This window comes from Impatiens glandulifera, chromosome 3 (assembly GCF_907164915.1).
Source record: "Impatiens glandulifera chromosome 3, dImpGla2.1, whole genome shotgun sequence".
In the NCBI taxonomy this organism is placed as follows: Eukaryota; Viridiplantae; Streptophyta; class Magnoliopsida; order Ericales; family Balsaminaceae; genus Impatiens; species Impatiens glandulifera.
The window spans coordinates 21,954,807-21,976,176 of NC_061864.1; the positions used below are offsets into that span (position 1 = coordinate 21,954,807).

Sequence of the window (21,370 nt, forward strand, 5' to 3'; positions counted from 1 at the left end):
AATTGTATGGATTGAAATGTTTGTCTTACAAACTCAGGGGATGCTCAAATTTGGTTACATACGAATAGAAATAAAATGGTTTTAGTTAAAAAAAAATCCAAAATATAATTTTTGAATTGATAATGCATAAATACTTTTTTTGGTTAATTTACCGTTGTCAAATTTATGCACCCCAATCGAGCGGCGAAATGGCCATTGCAGTTACGCAGGCCTTAGGTATTAGTTTTCTACTTGTTGTCGCCCTACCGACTCTAATCATTTATTAACACGCATTTAACATTTCAAAAAATAAGACATTTAATGAAACTTGTTTAATTGTAGAGGAAGTAATTATTCTGATTACTTTTAAACCAAAACAATTTTCTCATTCACATAAACCTATATACATATACATTTTACATGTCCTCTTTTTTATTCTTACTACTTTAGTCACTCCATTGTTCTAAGGCACCAACCAAAACACACCACTATACACTGATTTTTGTATAATTTATCCATCAATCAACCCTGTTTTCGCAGCGTTTCGTAAAACTTTGCAATGAACTTTTCCGCCGCCTCATTCACATGGTTGTGATCGCCCACATCCATATTCATTGGGTACGGGGAATCAGTTATTCTCAGCTGCTTCACCATCCGCGTCATGCCAAACCCTAACTCTGGTAACATAGGTGAATCACTCGTAACCATAGGGCTCCAAAAGTAATCGGGTGAAGATTCTACAGATGACTCCATTTCCATTATTGCCTTTCTAACAGCTTCTTCGGCAATTATAGAGTCGTCTTCATGAGTATCGGGTGAGTGGACACATGTAAAGAAGCCTCGTTGAGAGGCGGTTTGCTTCCTCTTGATGAATTCGTCGATTTTTGGCGTTTGGATGTTATGATGATGAATATGGTTATGGAGCGAGAGAAAACTTTGTATGAGTTTGCCACGTTTTTTCAATATGTGTAGGTCACGACGGCCAATAACCTTTGCCTTTGATATTCCTTTCCTTAAAACGAATAGTATTGTTTTGAGCGTGTTCATGAACCTTCGACTGGCAGTTATGGCCATATTGGTGTCTTCCATTTTTTATGATGGGATCTTTGTGTTTATAGAAGTTTGGCTTTGGAATCTAGGGAAAGAAGATTGTTATTGAATTTGTAATGAGGATGAATATTTATGAAGGTGGGAATATATATAGAGACTAGCTTGAGATAGAAAAGGAGGTTTCCTTAACTTTAATTTTGGTTAGGATGAATTATTGGTGATTGGACTAGTTTTTAAGATTAATTATTTCGACCAATAAGCTTTTAACAAATATATTAACTTTACTTGTTCAAGAGCTTGTTTGAGGAAGTGGTTATTTGGATAAATCTTGGGTTTTGTCCAAATAACCTTGTATGATGGAATTAATAAAAAATCAGGTTTTTTAAAATTTATACCAATTTTACCCTTTCTATATATATATATATATAATATTTTGTAAATGACATAATTTAATTTATATGAAATTAAATAAAATTTTAAAATATAATAAAATAAATATTAAAAAACTTTAAATATTTTAATATTATTATTAATAAAAAAACTCTTTATTTATATATTATAATTAATAATACTTTCTTTAAATAAAATAATTTTATTTATATTAAATTAAATTTTGAAATATAATAAAATAAATATTAAAAAACTATACATATATTAATATTAACTTTTATTAATAAAAAATAAAATTTTAATATATATATATATATATATATTATAATTAATAATACTTTTTTTAAATGAAATAATTTAATTTCTATTAAATTAAATTTTAAAATATAATAAAATAAATATTAAAAACTATACATATATTAGTATTAACTTTTATTAATATAAAAATAAAATTTTAAATAAATATTAATTTTCTAATTTATTACTATTAAAATTTAAATATTATATGAGATAATATAATATGTTATAGTTTTATTTATATTATAAATTTATTTTAATTATTATAATTAATTAAAAAAAATTAAATAAAATAGTTTCAGTTGTCTATAATTATAATTTAAATGTCATTTAATTTTATTGTTATTATTTTCTTAAATTACATTATAATATTTTGATTTTATTAAATTAAAAAAAAATATTAACTTAAATTAATTAATATATTTATTTAGAATGAGTTTATATATATAAAAATAGAATAAATTTTTTTATAAATATTTAATTTATATGAGATATATTTATAAATTAATTAATATATGTTATTCAAATATATTAACTTTATATTTTAGTATAATTATTTATTTATTTGAATTATTTAAATTTTAATAGGGTATGTTATAATTGAATTTATATTGTGATTTTATTTTTATTTGAGATAATTAATAAAATTATTTAAAATGAAATAATTTTATAATTTAATTTATATTAAAATAATTAAAATATAAATAAATATTATATATATTAAAATAATTTTTTATTAATATAAAAATAAATATTTAAGTAGAGGGTAATTTGGGTATTTTAATTAATAAAATAATTGATTTGATTGATGATGGGAAGGTTGGGTTTTGGGATAAAACCTGGGTTTTATCCCAAAAACCCAAAGATCAAACGAGACCCAAGTGTATTTCCCCTTTTCTCTCTTTATTTATACTTTTTGTCAAAAATTTCTTCCCCTTGAGATTGAGGGCTGTGTTGGAAAAAAAACAATTGTGTTTATTTAAAGGGTTAACTAAGTAAATATTTATTCATTTTGTGAATTTTCAATTAAGAAACATACTATCTAAACACGCTACGTTATTGAGTTTCTTTTATTATTTGATATTTTTGTTTAAAAAAAGTAAGATTTATTTCATTTAAAGTAATCATGTTTTATTGTAAATTTAATAAAATTGAACTATACAAAATTATCTAATTTGTCACTAATATTTAAGATAAAGTTAGCTAGATAAATAGAATCTGATCACACATTTAAAACTAACTATTAATGGTTTGATGTTGAGTTTTTTTTTGTTTTTATTTATTTATTATTTAATTTATCAACTAATTAAAAGAAATTATGATAATTCAACCGGTTAAAAATTTAAAATTACTATTTTTTTAATTAAGAAAAACATGTAATAAAAATCATAATTAACCCAATTACTATCAAACAAACTTATATAGATGATGAAATTTGGACATGCATTTTCTTTAAAGATATCTTCTTAGTTAACTTTTATAATCAATCACTTTGTCCATTTTTTAGCTCATAACTAAATCTAGATATTCAAGAACATTCTTAGTAGGAACCAAAATCTTAAATAAAATTATTGTCATAAGTTAAAACATAGTTTTTTAGGCTTGAACTAACATGAAATATATCTAGTCTAAATTTGTTTTCAATTTGATTTAATTAAAAAAAATATCTCACTTTTTTTATATTAAATTAATCAAATAAAATATCAAAATATTCTTAATTTTTAGTTTATAATATTAAATATTTTGTACTAAATAACTCAAATAAACTAGTTTTTCAATAAATAAAAATTCATATAAAAAAAATTAAAAAAATTATTTCTAAAGTACCTTGACCTGTCCCTGTTTGGGACATGTGAGATCCTCTGATAGGAACGTTCCCTTGTTACAGGGAAGGGTAAAATTTAAATTATTTTTTTTCAATTATCGATAAAGAGGGCATAAGGTACAAATGACTCATTTGTAACCGAAGATTTCATCTGTGTTTGGAAGGGCTGCCTGAGCTCTTCTCCCATTAATTCTTATGTGTTGTTTCAAGATGAAAATGACTCATCAAAATTTCTTTATTTTTTTTATGATAAAAGAGATGTTATATTACAAGGATGAACGTCTTTGCAATGTCGAGCATAGTTGTGCAAATGGTTAAACTCAACCCATTTTACTAGGCATGACATTTTAGCTCTAACGGGTCGGGTACTCGAAGAAACCGAACCAATTGGTTCAGGTAATTTACTTATTTTTCGGTTTTGGATAATTTCGGGTCGGAGATCGGTTCCAGTTCAGGTCTGGTTTGGTTCGGGGTACCAGAAAGAAATTTAGATAATTAAATATATTTTTTTCTGGTTCTCCCTCTTCCGTTCGTATTAGTGCCATTCCTTTTTGCATTTCTGCTAACCATGGTCATTTCCATAATTTTTACATGATATACTTAATTTAGAGTGAAAAATATTGAGAATAAGAGATGAGAAAGAAGATGGGTTAGATTAGAGAAAATGAGGATTTATTTTAATATATATATTTTTAACTATTATAAACCGTTTATTTTATTTTATTTAATATAATATTTATAATTACTTTTATTAAATATTTTTTTAAAGCTTAAAACACATGAATTTTTATAATGTATTATCTAATAATTTAAAATATTAAAATTTTGTTCAATTTTATCCCAATTATGTTTAAACATGGATAAAAACTAAAAATATATTAACTTGTTAAAATTAGTAATAACTAAAAAAGAATTTGTTTTAAAAAACTAGTCCAGTTCGGGTTCAGTTCGGGTTCGGTTTGGGTACGGGTACCCATCGGTTCCGAACCGATATTTCGGATAATTTAAATAACCGTTTTTTTTCGGGGGGAAATCGGGTCCAATTCTGTTCCTGTCCGGATCGGGTCCTCCGAAACCCAAAAATTTGTCATGTCTACATATTACTAACTCATATTCAATGCAAATTAAATTGGGTCAACTCATATTAATGAATAATATATGAGTTGGGTATGGATTGGATTGGATAACCCAAACTAAACTTTAGTTTATAATACATTTATTAATTTTTTTACTCATTTAATATTTAATACGTTTTTGTCCCTGTTAACACATTTTGATCCGTTTAACAATTATTTGATTTGTTTTACCTAATTTAATACGTTTTTGACTTATCCAACACATTTTTAACTCATTTAACAAATATTTATTCACTTAATATGTTTTGACTCGTTTAATACGTTTTTAGTTTTAATAAGTATGTAACTCATTTTAATCAATTTCACACATTTTGGCACGTTTAATACGTTTTAGCACGTTTAACACGTTTTTGATATGTTAACACATTTTTGGCATGTTTAACACATTTTAACATGTTTAACACGTTTTCACACGTTTTTAATGTTTTTGGCACGTTTAACACATTTTTACGTTTTTGACACGTTTTCACGTTTTGGCACGTTCAACATGTTTTTGACACGTTTTTTTACGTTTTTGGCATGTTTAACATGTTTTTGACATGCTTAACACATTTTTCACATTGTAGACACATTTAAAACATTTGTCACACATTAAACACGTTTTTAACGTTTTTGATACTTTAACCGATTTTTGACACGTTTTGGCACGTTTAACACGTTTTTTTACATGTTTTACACATTAATACCTTTTGATAGATTTAACACGTTTTTCACGTTTTTGGCTACATATATTTTCGCTCCATTTAATGAATTAATAAAAAAACGTGTTAAACGTGTTAAAAGCACACTAAATGGACCAAAACATGTTAAACATGTCAAAAACGTGTTAAACGTGCCAAAATATGTCAAACATGCCAAAATGTATTAAACATGTCAAAAACGTGTTAAAATGTTAAACGTGTCAAAACGTGTTAAATGTATTAAACGTGCCAAATGTGTTATAAGTCCTAAAAACGTGTTACACATGCCAAAAATGTGTTAAAACATGTCAAAATGTGTTAAACGTGCCAAAAACGTGTTAAATGTGTCAAAACTTGTAAAACGTGCCAAAACGTGTTAAATGTGCTAAAAATGTGTTAAATGTGTTAAACGTGTTAAGTTTGTCAAAACGTGTTATACATGTTAAACGTGCCAAAAACTTGCTATACATGTTATACATGTCAAAAACGTGTTAAACAGGCCAAAAATGTGTAAGAGATCTAAAAAACGTGTTAAACATGTCAAAAACGTGTGAAAAAGTGTTAAAAATGTCAAAACGTATTAAACGTGTCAAAAATGTGAAAATGTGTTAAACTTATCGAAACGTGTTAAACTTCTCAAAACGTGTTAAACTTTTCAAAACGTGTTTAATTTATCAAAATATGTTAAACTTGTTAAAAACGTGTTAAACATGTCAAAAACGTGTTAGAATGTCAAAAACGTGAAAAATATGTTAAACGCATAAAAAACATGTTAAACAAGTCAAAACTGTGTTAAACGTGTCAAAAACTTGAAAACATGTTAAACGTATTAAAAATGTCAAAAACGTGTTAAACGTGCCAAAACGTGTTGAACGTGTAAAAATATGTTTTAAGAGTGAAAACATGTCAAAAATGTGTTAAACGATTTAAAAACATATCAAAAAAGTGTTAAACATGTTAAAAACGTGTTCGACTGTAATGGAAATCAATGTAGTAAAAATCAAAAAAAATATATTGAAGTTGGAAGAAGGCTAATTTATATTGGATTAATAAGAAATAATTAAACTAAATTTATATAATTTGGATAACCCTAACCAACTCAAATTAAACTCAACCCAAATTAATATTTTGGGTTTGGGTTAGGGTTAGGTCAACCCAAGATATGTACACTCCTGGTCAAGCCGCAATTAAAGAGTGGATGAAACTAAAGAAAGCTTTTCACAAGAAAAGAAAGCCATCTTTTAACAAAGAATGGTTATAATAGGCCGTTAACAAAAGATAGAACAGCATGGTGGAAGATAATTCTTTCATAAGTTTTTTTTTTATTTAAATTTGGTATTTGTATTTAAAGATGTGCTCTTTAAGGACAAGAAAAATATGAAAAAAAAAACTGTTCCATATATTAGTATTCCCGAGAATAAATTTGAATCATTATAAAAAAAAATATAACTCATAGTCTTATCTTAAATGTTAAAAACTGTCTTACATAAGAAAATCAAAATCTCTTATTCAAATGTTATTATTTATATAGAAGGTCATTAAATTAGTAGTTCATATTACCAAAAAAATAAATTTTTGATAAAAATAGGTTGTAAATAAGATTTTCATGAAAAATATTTTTCTTTTAATGTTCATATGAATTTATCTTATCTAATAATCAAATTGATAAAAATATTCTAAGCTTGTCTTAATCGAGAAAAATAAATAATTAATTATTTTAATCATTTTTATAAAAATGATTGATTAAGACAAATTATGGTATGAACATTGTCTTAATTTGATTATTAAATAATATAAGATATCTTTGTTTCGAAAAACGGAGAAAAAATTATAGTATCAGTAACGGTTTTAGAGCCCTTACTGATATCTTATATTTGTATCAGCCGTTACAGATATCTAGTATTAGTAGGAGCCTATAAATCCATTATTGACATTCTTTACCGACCATATTTTTTCTACTAGTGTAATTGTAAACTTCTCACTCTCAATAATAGATTTGATTTGGTCCATCTATAAAATAAAATAGTAAAATGTTAACAATCTAGACTATGTGAAGATAAGAAAGATTATACATTTTTTTTAATATATAGCTCAGGATACTTATTGATATTGTGATGACACTTGTCTTATTTAATTAAACAAATCGGTTTTTCACTATACTCTCAAATCCCCAGAATCATCAGGTCGTTATGCTCTCCAACAAGATAATTGGATTATGATTAATTACCTTAATTAAAAATGTTTAAACTTGTTTGCTCTAATGAAAAATAAAAATAAAAGGCAATAAGCGTTTGTACATGAGATTTTTTATTTTTAGAAATAAATATAAAATATAATTTTTTTTTTTTAAATTTCAAAATAAATTAAATCAAATGGAGATACGGGTTAAAAACTAGTTTTGACTTAAAATTTGTTATCTATTTTTCTCTCAAATTAAGAAAAATAGAATTTTTACATATAGAACAATATCGCTCATGAATAAACAAATATTTGTACTTGATTACACGAGAGAAATGGAACTATTTAGAAAATGTATTTACTTCTAATATTTTTGCCAATTTAAAAATTATTTTATACTTATTTTTTCTTTTTTATTCTTACTATCATAACCACAGTCTAAAATATTGTAATAAATATAATAATTATTTAGATTAATACTTTAAAAATAATAATAATAATTCACAAATAAATAAACTAATGTATGGAAAATGAGAAAATAAATAAATTGATAAATAAAAAAAATATTATATTTGTAAATTAATTTTATGATTATAAATAAATCGACCCACAAATTTTGAAATTTTCAAAATAAAATCAAGTGTTTAAAAATGAACCAAACATTTATAATTCATTTTAAATTTGATTTTTGTTAAAAATAAATTTATAATAAAATTGAATTTTTATAATATGGTTCAAAATATTTAAATATAAAAAAAATAAAAAAATAAAAAATAAAATTAAGAAAAACAGGGTCCGAGTTGATCTTCAATTTCTTGTCACTATAAAATATGTGTTTTTTTGATTGATCAATTTTTCAATTTTAAAATTATAAAGTTAACGAAGTGAACTCAATTTAGAATATATATATATATATATATTTTAAATTTTAATTAACAATTTAATTTTAAAGAAATTAAATAATAAATAAAAAGAAAAGAAAATGAGAGTTTAGAGTGAGACTCAATATATTTTAAAATTTGTTTAAAAAAAATTTAACACCCAACTATCACTAAAACAATTTCACACGACGAATAAAATAAAAAATTTAAACAAAAAAGTTTGAAAAACTAAAATAGTGAATCATTGTTTAATTCTTAGTCTTTTAATGTGCCATTCATTTTTGTTTGTTTGTTTGGAATAACTATTTATAATGGTCTTAAGTTATTTTTTTATTTGACTTTTCCTTTTTTTTAAGAAAGAACTTGTGAATTCATCGCTCCAATTATCTAGCACTTTCCTTTTATAAATATTAAAATAAATATATATTATTTTATTTTGTCTATTTATTTATAAACATTAATATTTTATTTAGTCTATTTATTTACTAATTTATTTTACTAACCCATAAAATAAATAACATATTTAATATTATAAAATAAATAATATATTTAATAATTAATTAAATAATTTAAATTGAACTTATTTATCAAATTAATATTTATTTATTTTATTTGCAACACTTTATTTTATTAATAATAATCCAATAAAATTTATTTTGGAATCTAAACAAGACATTATTCTCCAAATTTTTTAACTCTCTTGGAATGAGCATGTAGTACTCATTTTTCACCCTCAATCTTTTTTTAGTTTATAAATAATTATTTTTAAAATAATTTAATTTATTTAAATAAAAATTTAATTTTAGATTTAAATAAAGTTAAAATGATAATTGACCTAAATTATAGAAACACAAGAATTTTGTCATATTTAATATATTTAAGGTGTTTTATCATTTAATACCACCTTAAATAATAAAATATATTTTTAAAGAGGAAGACGTTTTTTTTATGTTTAACAATATTTGAACATTCTCGTTTAAAGGATTTGTTTAATTGAATTTTGATTAAATAAATTATTATGTAAAATTGTTTTAATTAATTAAATAACTTTAAACATAAGATAAAACAAAAATAATAAAGTTCTTTTACAAGAAAATGTTTTTATTTTGATATTAATTATTTTTTTAATTATTTTTTTAAATTTGTTAATTAATTAGTTTTAACTTTAGATTTAATAAAATCTTTTAAGAATAATCATTTGTTTTATTTATTTATTTATTTTCTTTAACATGATTTTGTAGGAAAGATGGAGAAAACCGTGTGGATGATATTTGAAGAGTTTGAAGTTGTGTTGGAAAGATCTAGAACCTCTTGAAGTGCAAATTCAAAGACCAATGGCCTAAGGTGGTGGGAGAACCTAGAAGGTCTCTCCCAACCGTGAGCAAGGAAAAATGACTTGGTCATTTTTAATTAAAAACAATCCCTTGAGAATTGGCATGATCCCTTGAGACTTGGACATTTAATTAAATAAATTTTATTGACAATGTCATGAGGAGCCTTCCTCTTGATGTAAGGGGTAAATGGTCCTTGGGCACTAGGATTTCTCACGAATTCCCTATAAATACCACCCTTAGCTCCTAAAAAATGACACATTTTTCATCCCAAGTACTCATAGGTTGCTTCATTTTTTTAAATCCAAACAAAAGATTCAACTAGTGTGAATGTGTCACAAGTATTTTGCTAGCAACCCCATTATAAGCTCTCTCTTGATTTCATTTTTATTTTAATGTTCTTTTTCTTATAACAACCATCTTTGCATGCTTTTACATTTTGTTGTGTTTGAGTTTTAATTTTATGCATCTTTGTTTTGTAAATATGTAAATAATAATAATATAACTTACAATGTAAGTAAATAAAACATATCAAAAAACAAATAAAAAACATAAAAAAATTTAAACCAAAACTTGGTCCAAGAATTGGCCACTTGTAAACTTGAATCTTCCTTAGTTGAATGCGTCGAATGCAAACCCTTGACCAAGAATCTTTCCAAAAACCTTAAAAACTAACCAAAAAAATATATAATTTGTTTTAGATTATTAATTTTGATTTTTTTTATGAATGTTAGAATTAGGTTTTTAGTTTATATAAATGTTCATATATGTGTTAATAACTGTTGTAGAAGTTTTTGTGTAAATTGGGATCCAATTGGATCACTGAAAAATAGTTAGATAGGGTTAGGTCGAAAACCAGAAGAACAACCAACATCTCTACTGTAGCGACGCTTAATACCCACAAAATAGACCAGATGCTAATCTAGGACCAAGAGTCTGCATCTCTTGCTGCTGAAGGCTGTTGCCGCTGTCTGTTGCACCCGATACTAATTCATGACGGAGAGCATACACATGTTACTATTGAAGGCTGAGACCGCTGTCTACACTTGATGGCCAAAGACCAAAGCTAGTTGCACCCGAGGATCGAAGCTAGATGCACCCGAAGAGTAGTACTTTTTGCATCCAAGGACTGATGCTTTCTGCACCCGAGGACCGAAGCTTTCTACACCCGATGACCAAGGACAAATATTTTTCGCACTCGAGGATCGAAGATCGAAGCTTGCTGCACCCAAGAACCATTATTTTTCGCACCTGATGACCGAGGACTGATGTTTTCACACCCGATACTTTCCGCACCCGAGGACCGAGGACCGAGGACCGAAGCTTGTTGCACCTGAGGACCGATGACCAAAGACCGGTACTTTCCGCACCAGATGAAACAATGACCGATAATGTTGCACACTACTCGACCAAGATGTAGATTTATGACCGAGTTGGGTTCACACCTCATCTAAATATCAGGTTTTACGACCGTGGAGGCTAAATATATATATATATATATATATATATATCTTTGTCTTGTCTAGGCTAGGTTTTCATTTTGGTCTTGTCTAGGTTAGGCTTTATTTGTGTAAGTTTGTAAATAATGTGATCTTAGAGTAGTATATAAATTATTTAACATTGTAAAGTGTAAGATATTTTATGATAATGGCCAAAATTAACTAGTAGAGACCTTATGGGCAATGTGAGACATAGATTCTAAAAACTATTTCTCATACGTAACCAAACACCGAACTCATTTTTCTTAATTTCTTATTTTTTATAAATTATGTGGCGACTCTTTAGTCGTGAGAGTAATTAAATTGAAAAAAAAATAAAAGTAGGTATATGACGACTTCCCTTTACAAACTCTTAATCTCTCCTAAATTCTACGGGAATGTAAGTTATTAAGTTATCTATAAAGCGTCAGTTTTTAAAACTTTTAATTTTCCAAACCTTAAAAATAATTCCCCTTACACTTTTTCCAAAATGATGCATTTTTCAAACTTTAGAAAGATCCCAAAAAATATCTTCAAGTTGTCGATTCGACGTAAACAATCGATCACAAAACTGTATATGATTATTAAATTATTTTTGTAGGCTAGAGATTTATTTACTTAAAAATATAAATTGGAGATCGAAAATGAGTATTTAAAGAATGTCCATCTTCGAAATGTTTGGAGGAAATTTTTGTTTTAGTAAAACAAATCTCCAACCTTACCAATAAGCACTTCATTTGAATCTCCAAATTTATTATTTTTTTCGGACTTGTTTGGTTCATGAAAACAATCACACGATAGAGAGATAAAACTTGGTGACACTCATATTCAGGATATTTCCAACATTATGTTTGTATGACGTTTGTTGGAGGATTAAGATTATAACGACTATCTATTTTGTTAATCTAAAAACAAGACAACATTTGATTTTATACCCGACGAAGGCTTAGTTTGTCTACTTAAATTAAGAACCTAAAAATATTATAGTATTTCACTTAACTTGTTTACTGAAGTAAAAATATGAAATTTTTTGCGTTTGACTTACGTTGTCCACTTAAAATATGAACCTTGAAATGATTCTACATTTTACCCGACTGTGGTTTAGTTTGTCCACTTAAGTTAAAGTTCCACATGTTTTATTTAGCTTGTCTAGTTAAGCTAAAATTTTCGCGTCTCATTTAGATTGTCCACTCAAGCTAAAGTATTATGCATTTGATCTGGCTTGTCTACTTAAGCTAAGAAATTGAAACTTGTAAAACTCTTACGTTTGACTTAAACTAAGAAACTACAACTTCTAACTCACTTTGTTCGCATAACTAAGAACCCTAAAGTATATATGTTATTGACCACCTAGGGCTTAATTTATCCACTTAAATTAAGAAGCTTGAATATTTTTCGTGGTTGACTTAACTTGTCCATTTAAGATAAGCATTAGGTGTTATAATAGGTGTTATAATATATTATATTATTAATATAATATATTTCGTAAAAATATTTGTTAAAATATTATTTAGTAGCATTTTCTTATTATACATTATTGTATATATAGATATGTAATTTATTGAATTATATATATAAGGAATAAATCTCTTTCATGGTATAAGAGCTTTATGGAAATCCTTTATTATTATTTTTTTCTATTCCGTACATTTGCGTTGCACACATTTTCTTCCTCTATTGCTATTCATTTTATTTTATATTTTCAAATTCTATGGCTACTTCCAAATCTTCGTCCACCGATCATTGATGTATCCAACATTAAGAGTCTTATTTCACTCGGATCATTGATGTATCCAACCTCAAGAGCCTTATTTCTATCACTATTGAGATGGAGAATGTCCCATAGATTTTTAGGGTGGCAACACAACCAACCTGGAGGCCGTACATTTACGTTAGATGGTAGTAAGAACGGCTTATGTATTGGTGGTAGAAGCAACGACAATCACAATAGTGTCTAACAAAAACATTGACCAAATTCTCAACCACTGTTTAATATGTACGTGGGACAACATAGGGCTCTTCCTCCGTGGATATAGTGGGTCGTGTCACCGTGTCATTATCCATCCAACTCGTGAAACTGCTCCCCTCCATCAACAACAACATGATCACATTGGCCTACGACCTCGACAACAGGCTTATTCTCCAATTACATATAATCCAATAAATATTGGGACTACTATGGTGTAAGCACTAAAAATCTACATAACCAATTTATAAATTTTAAAATAATTATTTTAATTATTTTGAATAATTAAAATCAAAATAATTAAAACCAATGCCAAAGCCTAATCAATCAATTAATTTGATTACTTGTTGTAATAATTAAATACTAAACTAAGTAAAGACGGCCAAAGAAAATAAATAAAATAATTTGGGATAAATGTTTTATTCATTTTGTCTCAAATTAATTTTAGAAAAATTAAAAGGGATTAAAATAAATAATTTAGGACAAATATTGTATCCATTTTATCCAAGTAAATTATTTATTAAACCCATAAATGTACAAAAATAAAATAAATTGGCAAAATATATGTCATATTTATTTTAATTTTTTTTGTATATTTTAAAGAACAAAGTCAAAAGGGTGAAAGAAAAATCAATTTCAAATAAATTCTTAAGGATAAAAAATGAAGAAAAATCCTCTATAAATGAAACCCTAAAGGAACGGCAAAATTCGTGATCGACACGATCGACAAAACAACGTTATGCACAATCGACATGTTAGTCGCGCAAAATTCAGTCGGTTATGGGAAACGTGGTCGGAGTCACAATCGTAAGCAGGTCTGGCACATTCAACACATCGAAGGAAATCGTCTAAGGTTATAAGTTGCGAAATCAAGAAGCATCGGTTAGGGTTTAAACAAGGTCGAGAAAAGGGTCGCGAAGTCTTTGTCTGCGATTGTTTGAGGTTGGTCAATGTTCGGTCTTAGTCTGTTGCACAAGGTATTCTGGTATTATATTACTCTGTTTTATATTTGCTCTATTTGTTGCATAATTTTGTTCTTTTACAATAATGAGAAGAAAAAAAAGTAACAAGGCAAAGAAAGTTCAAAATTTTGATCGGGAAGGTACAAAGGATACTGCTGGATCTGAAATCAGTTGGAAAGCAAAGGAAAATGTATATAAAACTATATAGGAAAACAATAAAGGTAAATAACCAGTTAATGTTCAAAGTTCCGGTGAAGCTAAAGCAGAAAAACAGGAAAAAAAATGAGGGAATATGGAGGGGTGGGTACAACGAAATAGGAAATCTCTTTGGGCTTCAAAATCAAATCACAAAGTTACTGATGCATACAAAGAAAAGAGAGATTATGCTCAATAAAGATAAAATCCAACAAACAAATATCCAATTGAATGTACACTACCTCCAGCATTGGAATTTACTAAAGAATGAAGAATAAGAAAAGATAGTTAACTGATCTGTGAAAAAATGAGGGAGCTAATGAAGTCCCCAAAATCAAAGACATACACTATCATGAGCAATTCTAGTTGAAAGATAAATAAAGTCTGGAAAAATAATATAGAAAAGAATGTAGAGGATCATGCATACAAATGTCAAATTTACTTGGTTGAGTTTAAAACAAAAGTCGATATTCTCGACTCTCCTTTTGAATTTAAATTGTCCACTGAAGTGGAGGAGAAATGAGTCAAAGAATGGGAAAATGTAGTTGTTGAGAACTACATAGGAAAAAATCGTGTATCTTTCTCAGTCACCAAGGAAGCACTAATGAAACAATGGGAGCAAAAGGGACTAGAGAAGGTTTCTGCAAACATCAATGATCTCTATTTTCTTCCATTCAAAAAGGAAACAAACATGGATGATATTATGAAAATTGGGAAAACTTATATTGGATCCAACTGTATAAAGTTGGAGAGATGGTCTGAAAAATTAAGCCTTTTAAACAAGTCAAAGGAAATCTCCTCAATATGATTCAAACTTAAGAACATCCCAGTAAACATGTATAATACAAAAACTCTAAGTCACTTTGCTAGTCTATTGGGGAAATCATTATATATGGACTCAGTTATAGAACCTTACTTTTGCTAGAATAAGCATTGAAGTGCATCCTTAAAGTACACTACCAAAGAACATGACAATTATTAATAGGAAGGGAAAGTCCACCGTCATAGAAATCTCATATGAATTGAGGTCAAACAAGTGTGTTTTCTACCATACTTTCCGACATGTTATTACTAAATGTGCAAAAGTAATTGAGGAAGATTAGAAAATCACGAAATCGTAGAAAAATAAAAGCAGGAAAATGAAACGGAATAATCAAGAATGGAAGAACATATTTTGTAAGTCAAGTAGAATGATAAAAAAGACAAAAATGAGGAAAATGCAGAAAAAGAAAGCAAGGAAGATTTAGAGAAATAATAAAGCAATGAAATTTAAGAAATAGAGTTTGCTGAAGAAGTTTATTCTGAAGACAAGAAAGAGAAACAAACAAAAGAAGAAGAAAAATAATAGAGGAGAAAAGTTAGGAGGAAATTAGAGTTGTTGATCCTTAAATCCGCAAAATTGAAGTAGAACATTGATAAAATATATGAAATTTTGAAAAACAATTCCTTTTATTAGATCAGTACAGGTTCATATAGAGGTAAGCTAAACAATGAGAGCAGAAATACATCATCATCTGCTACAATTCAATTATATTTCGTGAAATACAAGCGATGAAATGGACGTGGAAGAAAGCAACTTGGCCTACAAGGCGAATATGGAAATAACAACAAAGATTGGGAACGTTAATTGTAATCTTTGATTGTACTTTTGTTTGATTGAAACTATTCAGAAACTCTGTGGTCGTTTGTTTGTCATCTTATAATCAAAGCTAAGGTTTGTCTAGTTTTGATTCTTGACCCTCCCACTTTTTGGGCTTCTTAATGAAATAGTGTTAAACTGTTTTCTCAAAAAATAATAATAGTAATAAATCTTTAATCAGGTGTAGCCGAAATCCAGAAGAAGCGTTACAGTCAAAACTACAGCCTTCAGATAGGCATTGGATTCTCGTCTAACGCCCAAGAGCTACCTACGTCGCCCGCTGCAACGGAGCAAAGACGCGCTCGTGAAGCATGGGATCGACTAGCGCGCATCAGCGCTGTTAGCCGAAACACAATGTACCACAGACAGAACGCAGACGGAACGCCAACGGAGCATTCGCGTCCGAGTTTTTACCTGAAAAGACGCCTTTTCGAGAGTCGTCGTCTTCATCGTGACATTAAGCAGATAAAAACAACAGTCCTCTTTGATTTTTCAGCAGTCACCTTAGTTTTCCTCCTTCCATTCATGTTTGTCTACAAGATCATAAACTTTGATGGTAAGAAGTTGTCCAAGAGTACAGTAAAGAAAACCTTGGGGAAGAACACGGACGCAAAAGAAAATACTTGGGATTCTCCTTGGGTAATGAAGTTAGTGTTTTTAATGGCTACATCAACAAAAAAAAGAAGAAAAATGCACACCTTGAGAAGGCAGAGGTTTGACTGGATCAAGGAATTCAATAGCAACTTTATTGGGGACATACCAAAATAGCATAGATGACTAGTAAAAAATGTGTTTTTAACGGCGAAATTTTACGGCAGTATTTAAAACCGTAGTTAATATATTATTTTTAATTGTGGTATATAAAACCGCTTTTAAATATCTTATCATTAATTACGGTATATAAAACCGCCTTTAAAAGTCTTACATTTAACTGTGGTATATATAAAAACCGTAGTTAAAAGTCTTATTTTTAACTGTGGTTTTTTATACCGTAGTAGTTAAAGTCTTATCTTTAATTTATGTTGCAGTTATATAGATTCACGTCTATTTTAAGTTTTATTATTTTAAAATTTTATTGAGATAAGTTTCAAAACAATATATTAGATAAGTTAATTAAAAATATATACTTGTAAAATATTTTTTTATCAAACATTAATTCCATAAACACACCTTAACTGAATTAACAATAAAGAACCGAAATAATAAAATATTATAGTGAGAATAAATAAAACTTTATATCCTTCACACTTGATTTAATTTATAAATAATTCTAAAAATAATTTTAAATTTTATTAATATTTTTCTCTCACATAATTAATGACTAATTAAATAATAAATTAATTTATCACTAATTACTTTTATAAAATAATATATATATATATATATATATATATATTAAGATAAAACATTTATTATTTTTTAACCTTTATAATTTGGTATGTACTATTATATTTTTTAAGTCAAATAAATTTTAAAAATATAAAAAACTAGTTATTTTATTTCATTTATATTATTAAAATATGTTTAATGAAGATTTGATATTGTCAATACTATTTTCTTATTAATTAATAGAGATAAATAGTTATCAAATATTTATTTAAATTTTTTGTTGTATTAATTTTTAAACTTATATTCTAATTAAATTAATAAAATAATGTAATAAATATATATTAACAAATATTAAGACTTTTAAACTTTAATGAAAGTAATTATAACCTATGTAGTTCCAAGTATATACTAGTATATTTATTAATTAAAATAAAATATTAAAAATAAATATTTAGTTTTAAAAAGTGATTTTCTTCCACCAAATTTTCACCTCATTATCTCTTTTATATATATATATATATATATATATATATATATATATATATATATATATATATATATATATATATATATATATATAATTTATTTTTTTAATAAAAGTAAGTTAAAAATAGATATTGATTTAATTTTAAGAAGCTAAATAAGATTATTTCTTTACATTATTTTAAAATTTTAATTAGAATATAAGTTTAAAAAAGTGACTGAGTCAATAATTATATATTATTATAAATTAAAATATTAACATATTATATCGGTTAAATTTAAATTAAATTTAGTTTCATAATTTTATATACAATTAGTTTATAAATAATATTAAAAATAATATTAAATCTTATTAATATTTTTCTTTTTCACTAATTTAATAGACTAATTCATCATTAATTATTTTATAAAATAAAATTTAAATTAATAACACAATTGTAATTTATAAATTTATATTTATATATAACAAATGTCTTATACAAATTAATTTGTTATATGCATTACAATTATATAAAGATTTTAAATCTTTTTTTATTTAAGATTAGTTAATGTAATTATCACATTCATATTAAAAATAATTATTTTTTATTTAAGATTAGTTCATGTAAATGGTAAATAATTTAATCACATTTACAATATTATATCTAAATTTCAAATAATATAATATATATATATATATATATATATATATATATATATATATATATATATTATATTCATTTTAATTGAAGATAATTTTTTTTTATCATTTTAATCAAAATTTATATTTAAATTATGTCTTTTATAAAATAATATATAAATATATCTTAATATATTAAGATAAAATATTTATTATTTTTATATAAACCTTTATAAAATTTGGTATTCACTATTATTTTTTAAGTGAAATAAATTCTAAAAATATGGATAATTAGTCATTTTTATCTTAGATTCTTAAAATATGTTTAATGGAGATTTGATATTTTCAAGATTATTTTTTTTATTGATTAACAGAGATAAATTGTTATCAATTATTTATTTAGCATTTTTTAACTTATATTTTAATTAAATTCCTGAAATAATATAATATAATAAATAAATATTTATATATATATATATTAACATTATTAAGAATTTAAACCATAATGAAATTAGTTATAACCACTACTATATTTATTATTATAAAATATATATAGTGATTAAGTCAATAATTATATATTATTATAAATTAAAATATTTACTTATTATATTGATAAAAAAAATTTAGTTTCATAATTTTATATACATTTAGTTTATAAATAATACTAAAAACAATATTAAATCTTATTAATACTTAATCACTACAAATTAATTAATTCATAAAATAAAATTTTAATTAGTAACAAAAGTCTAATTTATAACTTTATATTTATATAGATAACAAACATCATAAAAATTCGGTAATTTGTACTGTGCATCACAATTACATAAATATTTTTATTTTATTTTTATTTAAGATTAATTTTATATTAAATAATTTAATCATATTTAGCAATAATATATCTAAATTTCAAATAATATAACATTAATATATATATATATATATATATATATATATATTATTCATATATTTTAATTGGAGATAAACTCTCTATCATTTTAATAAAAATTTATATTTAATTACTTTTATAAAATTATATATATATATATATTAAGATAAACTCTTTATCAAATAAATTCTAAAAATATGGAGAACTAGTCATTTTTATCTCATTTACATTCCTAAAATATTTTAATGAAGATTTGATCATTTTAATGATTATTTTATTATTGATTAATGGAGGTAAATTGTTATCAATTATTTATTTAGCATGTTCTATTTGTTTTTTAATTTAGTTTAAACTCAAAGGTATTTAAAATTGTAATTTGTTTAATTATTAAAAATATTTCTGCATTTTAATTTATAAATTATAAAATACAATAAAAATATTTTTGAGTTTTAATTAATGAAAATTAAAAAAAAACAATCAAAAACTAATTAAGAAAGTGTGTGAAAGTAATTTTTATTTTATTTCTAATTTATGTTTAGGTATATATTTAGATAACTAGGATTGTTAATAATTTGGTAATCATAAGTAATAATAATAAAAGCGAAAAAATATAAGCATTGTAATACGAGAATATAAATATTTTTTATAAAAAAATATTGTATGTAAAATTTATAATTATATATCAGTTTTAATTAATAGTAGTGTTTATTTTTTTTATAATATTTATACTTATAAGTAGATAAAATAAAATTATATTTATAATTTTTAAATATGAATAAAAAAAATATAAGAATTTAATTAAAAAATGAAATGCATATAATATATTTGAATTATATAATATAGAAATTTATAAATATAATTGAGAATTATTGCATTTAATATTATGTAATTTTTAATTATATAAAATAATAAAAATATTAAGGACTTAAGGGTTATTTATTCCACTTCACCCAGTCCTCCATTTTTTTCTCCACGGTTTCACCTTCCTCTTCTTTGTGTGGAGCTTCCACCTATCGAGCACTATCAAAATTCCCTATTCTATTTCGCGCATTATATACATTCCTTATCATTATCTATATTCCATATTATCTTTCTTGCGCTTCACCTTACTCCCTAGTATATTTGAAGAAGATTTCTACCTAGCTTCACCTGGTACATTTGAAGAAGATTTATACATAATTGTAAGTACTAGTACTTTTGTTTCTTCGGCCAGCTCCTCCATCTTGGAGATAATGATTATTTGTAGGTTTGTAAAGATGCATTTATTAAGTTGTGTTATTGTGTATTAATATAAGCATGACAAGAAATTGGGTCATGAATATAATTAACTTTATTTATGAATTTTAGGTTGATCATAATGTGGTTGTCATTGATATAAATTTGAAAGAACTGAATGTTCAAGAGCTAAATTCATTTCCTCATTTTTCTCCATGATTTTATTTCAGTGATCTCTTTTGGCGTCCAATTTAAGACAAGGACAAAGAGATTTTAAGACAAGGACAAAGAGATGGAACAATAAAATTTCTTTTTCTTTGAGGGAAATTTGCAGGCGCAACATTAGCATTATGAATTCTCTCTTCTAATAAATTTATCATATGTAATTTATATCTATTTATTTAATATAGAAAATATTTTACTTAGTTTTTACTGGTTAAAAGAGAGTAAAAAAGTGTAATTTATTACTAATTGATAAATTTTTACTAATGGATAAATTTTTATTTGAATGTTTTATAGGTTCCGGAGGAAAGAAGAAAAGGAAGAAAAGTTGTTTAAAATTTTGGGATTTGATAATTTTTTTGATATAATAATTTTTATTTTGTATGAATATTATATAATTATATTTTAATGTAATTATATTTTTAGATAATATTATAATATAAAAATGTAGCGTTAATTATATAATATTATTTTGAATGATTTTATTGTTGTCAATTGACTATTAACTACACTTATAATTAACCGCTATCTTTAAACCGTAATTAGAGACAATGATTTACGATAAAAATATTGTTTTTATATATATAGCCAACTAACTATTAACTTATAAACACTATTAATTGCGA

General features: G+C 25.1%; 1 protein-coding gene across 1 annotated transcript; it reads right to left on the reverse strand.

Moving 5' to 3' along the window:
* Nucleotides 1-501: 501 nt before the first annotated feature.
* Nucleotides 502-1,053, reverse strand: LOC124929990. The gene has a single exon (XM_047470363.1). The coding sequence runs from the start codon at nucleotides 1,051-1,053 to the stop codon at nucleotides 502-504; it is 552 nt and encodes a 183-aa protein (XP_047326319.1).
* Nucleotides 1,054-21,370: the final 20,317 nt, after the last annotated feature.

Bases quoted from the DNA above. Each gene is read 5' to 3' on its own strand.
- LOC124929990 (XM_047470363.1), bottom strand. From the start codon at position 1,053: ATGGCCATAACTGCCAGTCGAAGGTTCATGAACACGCTCAAAACAATA.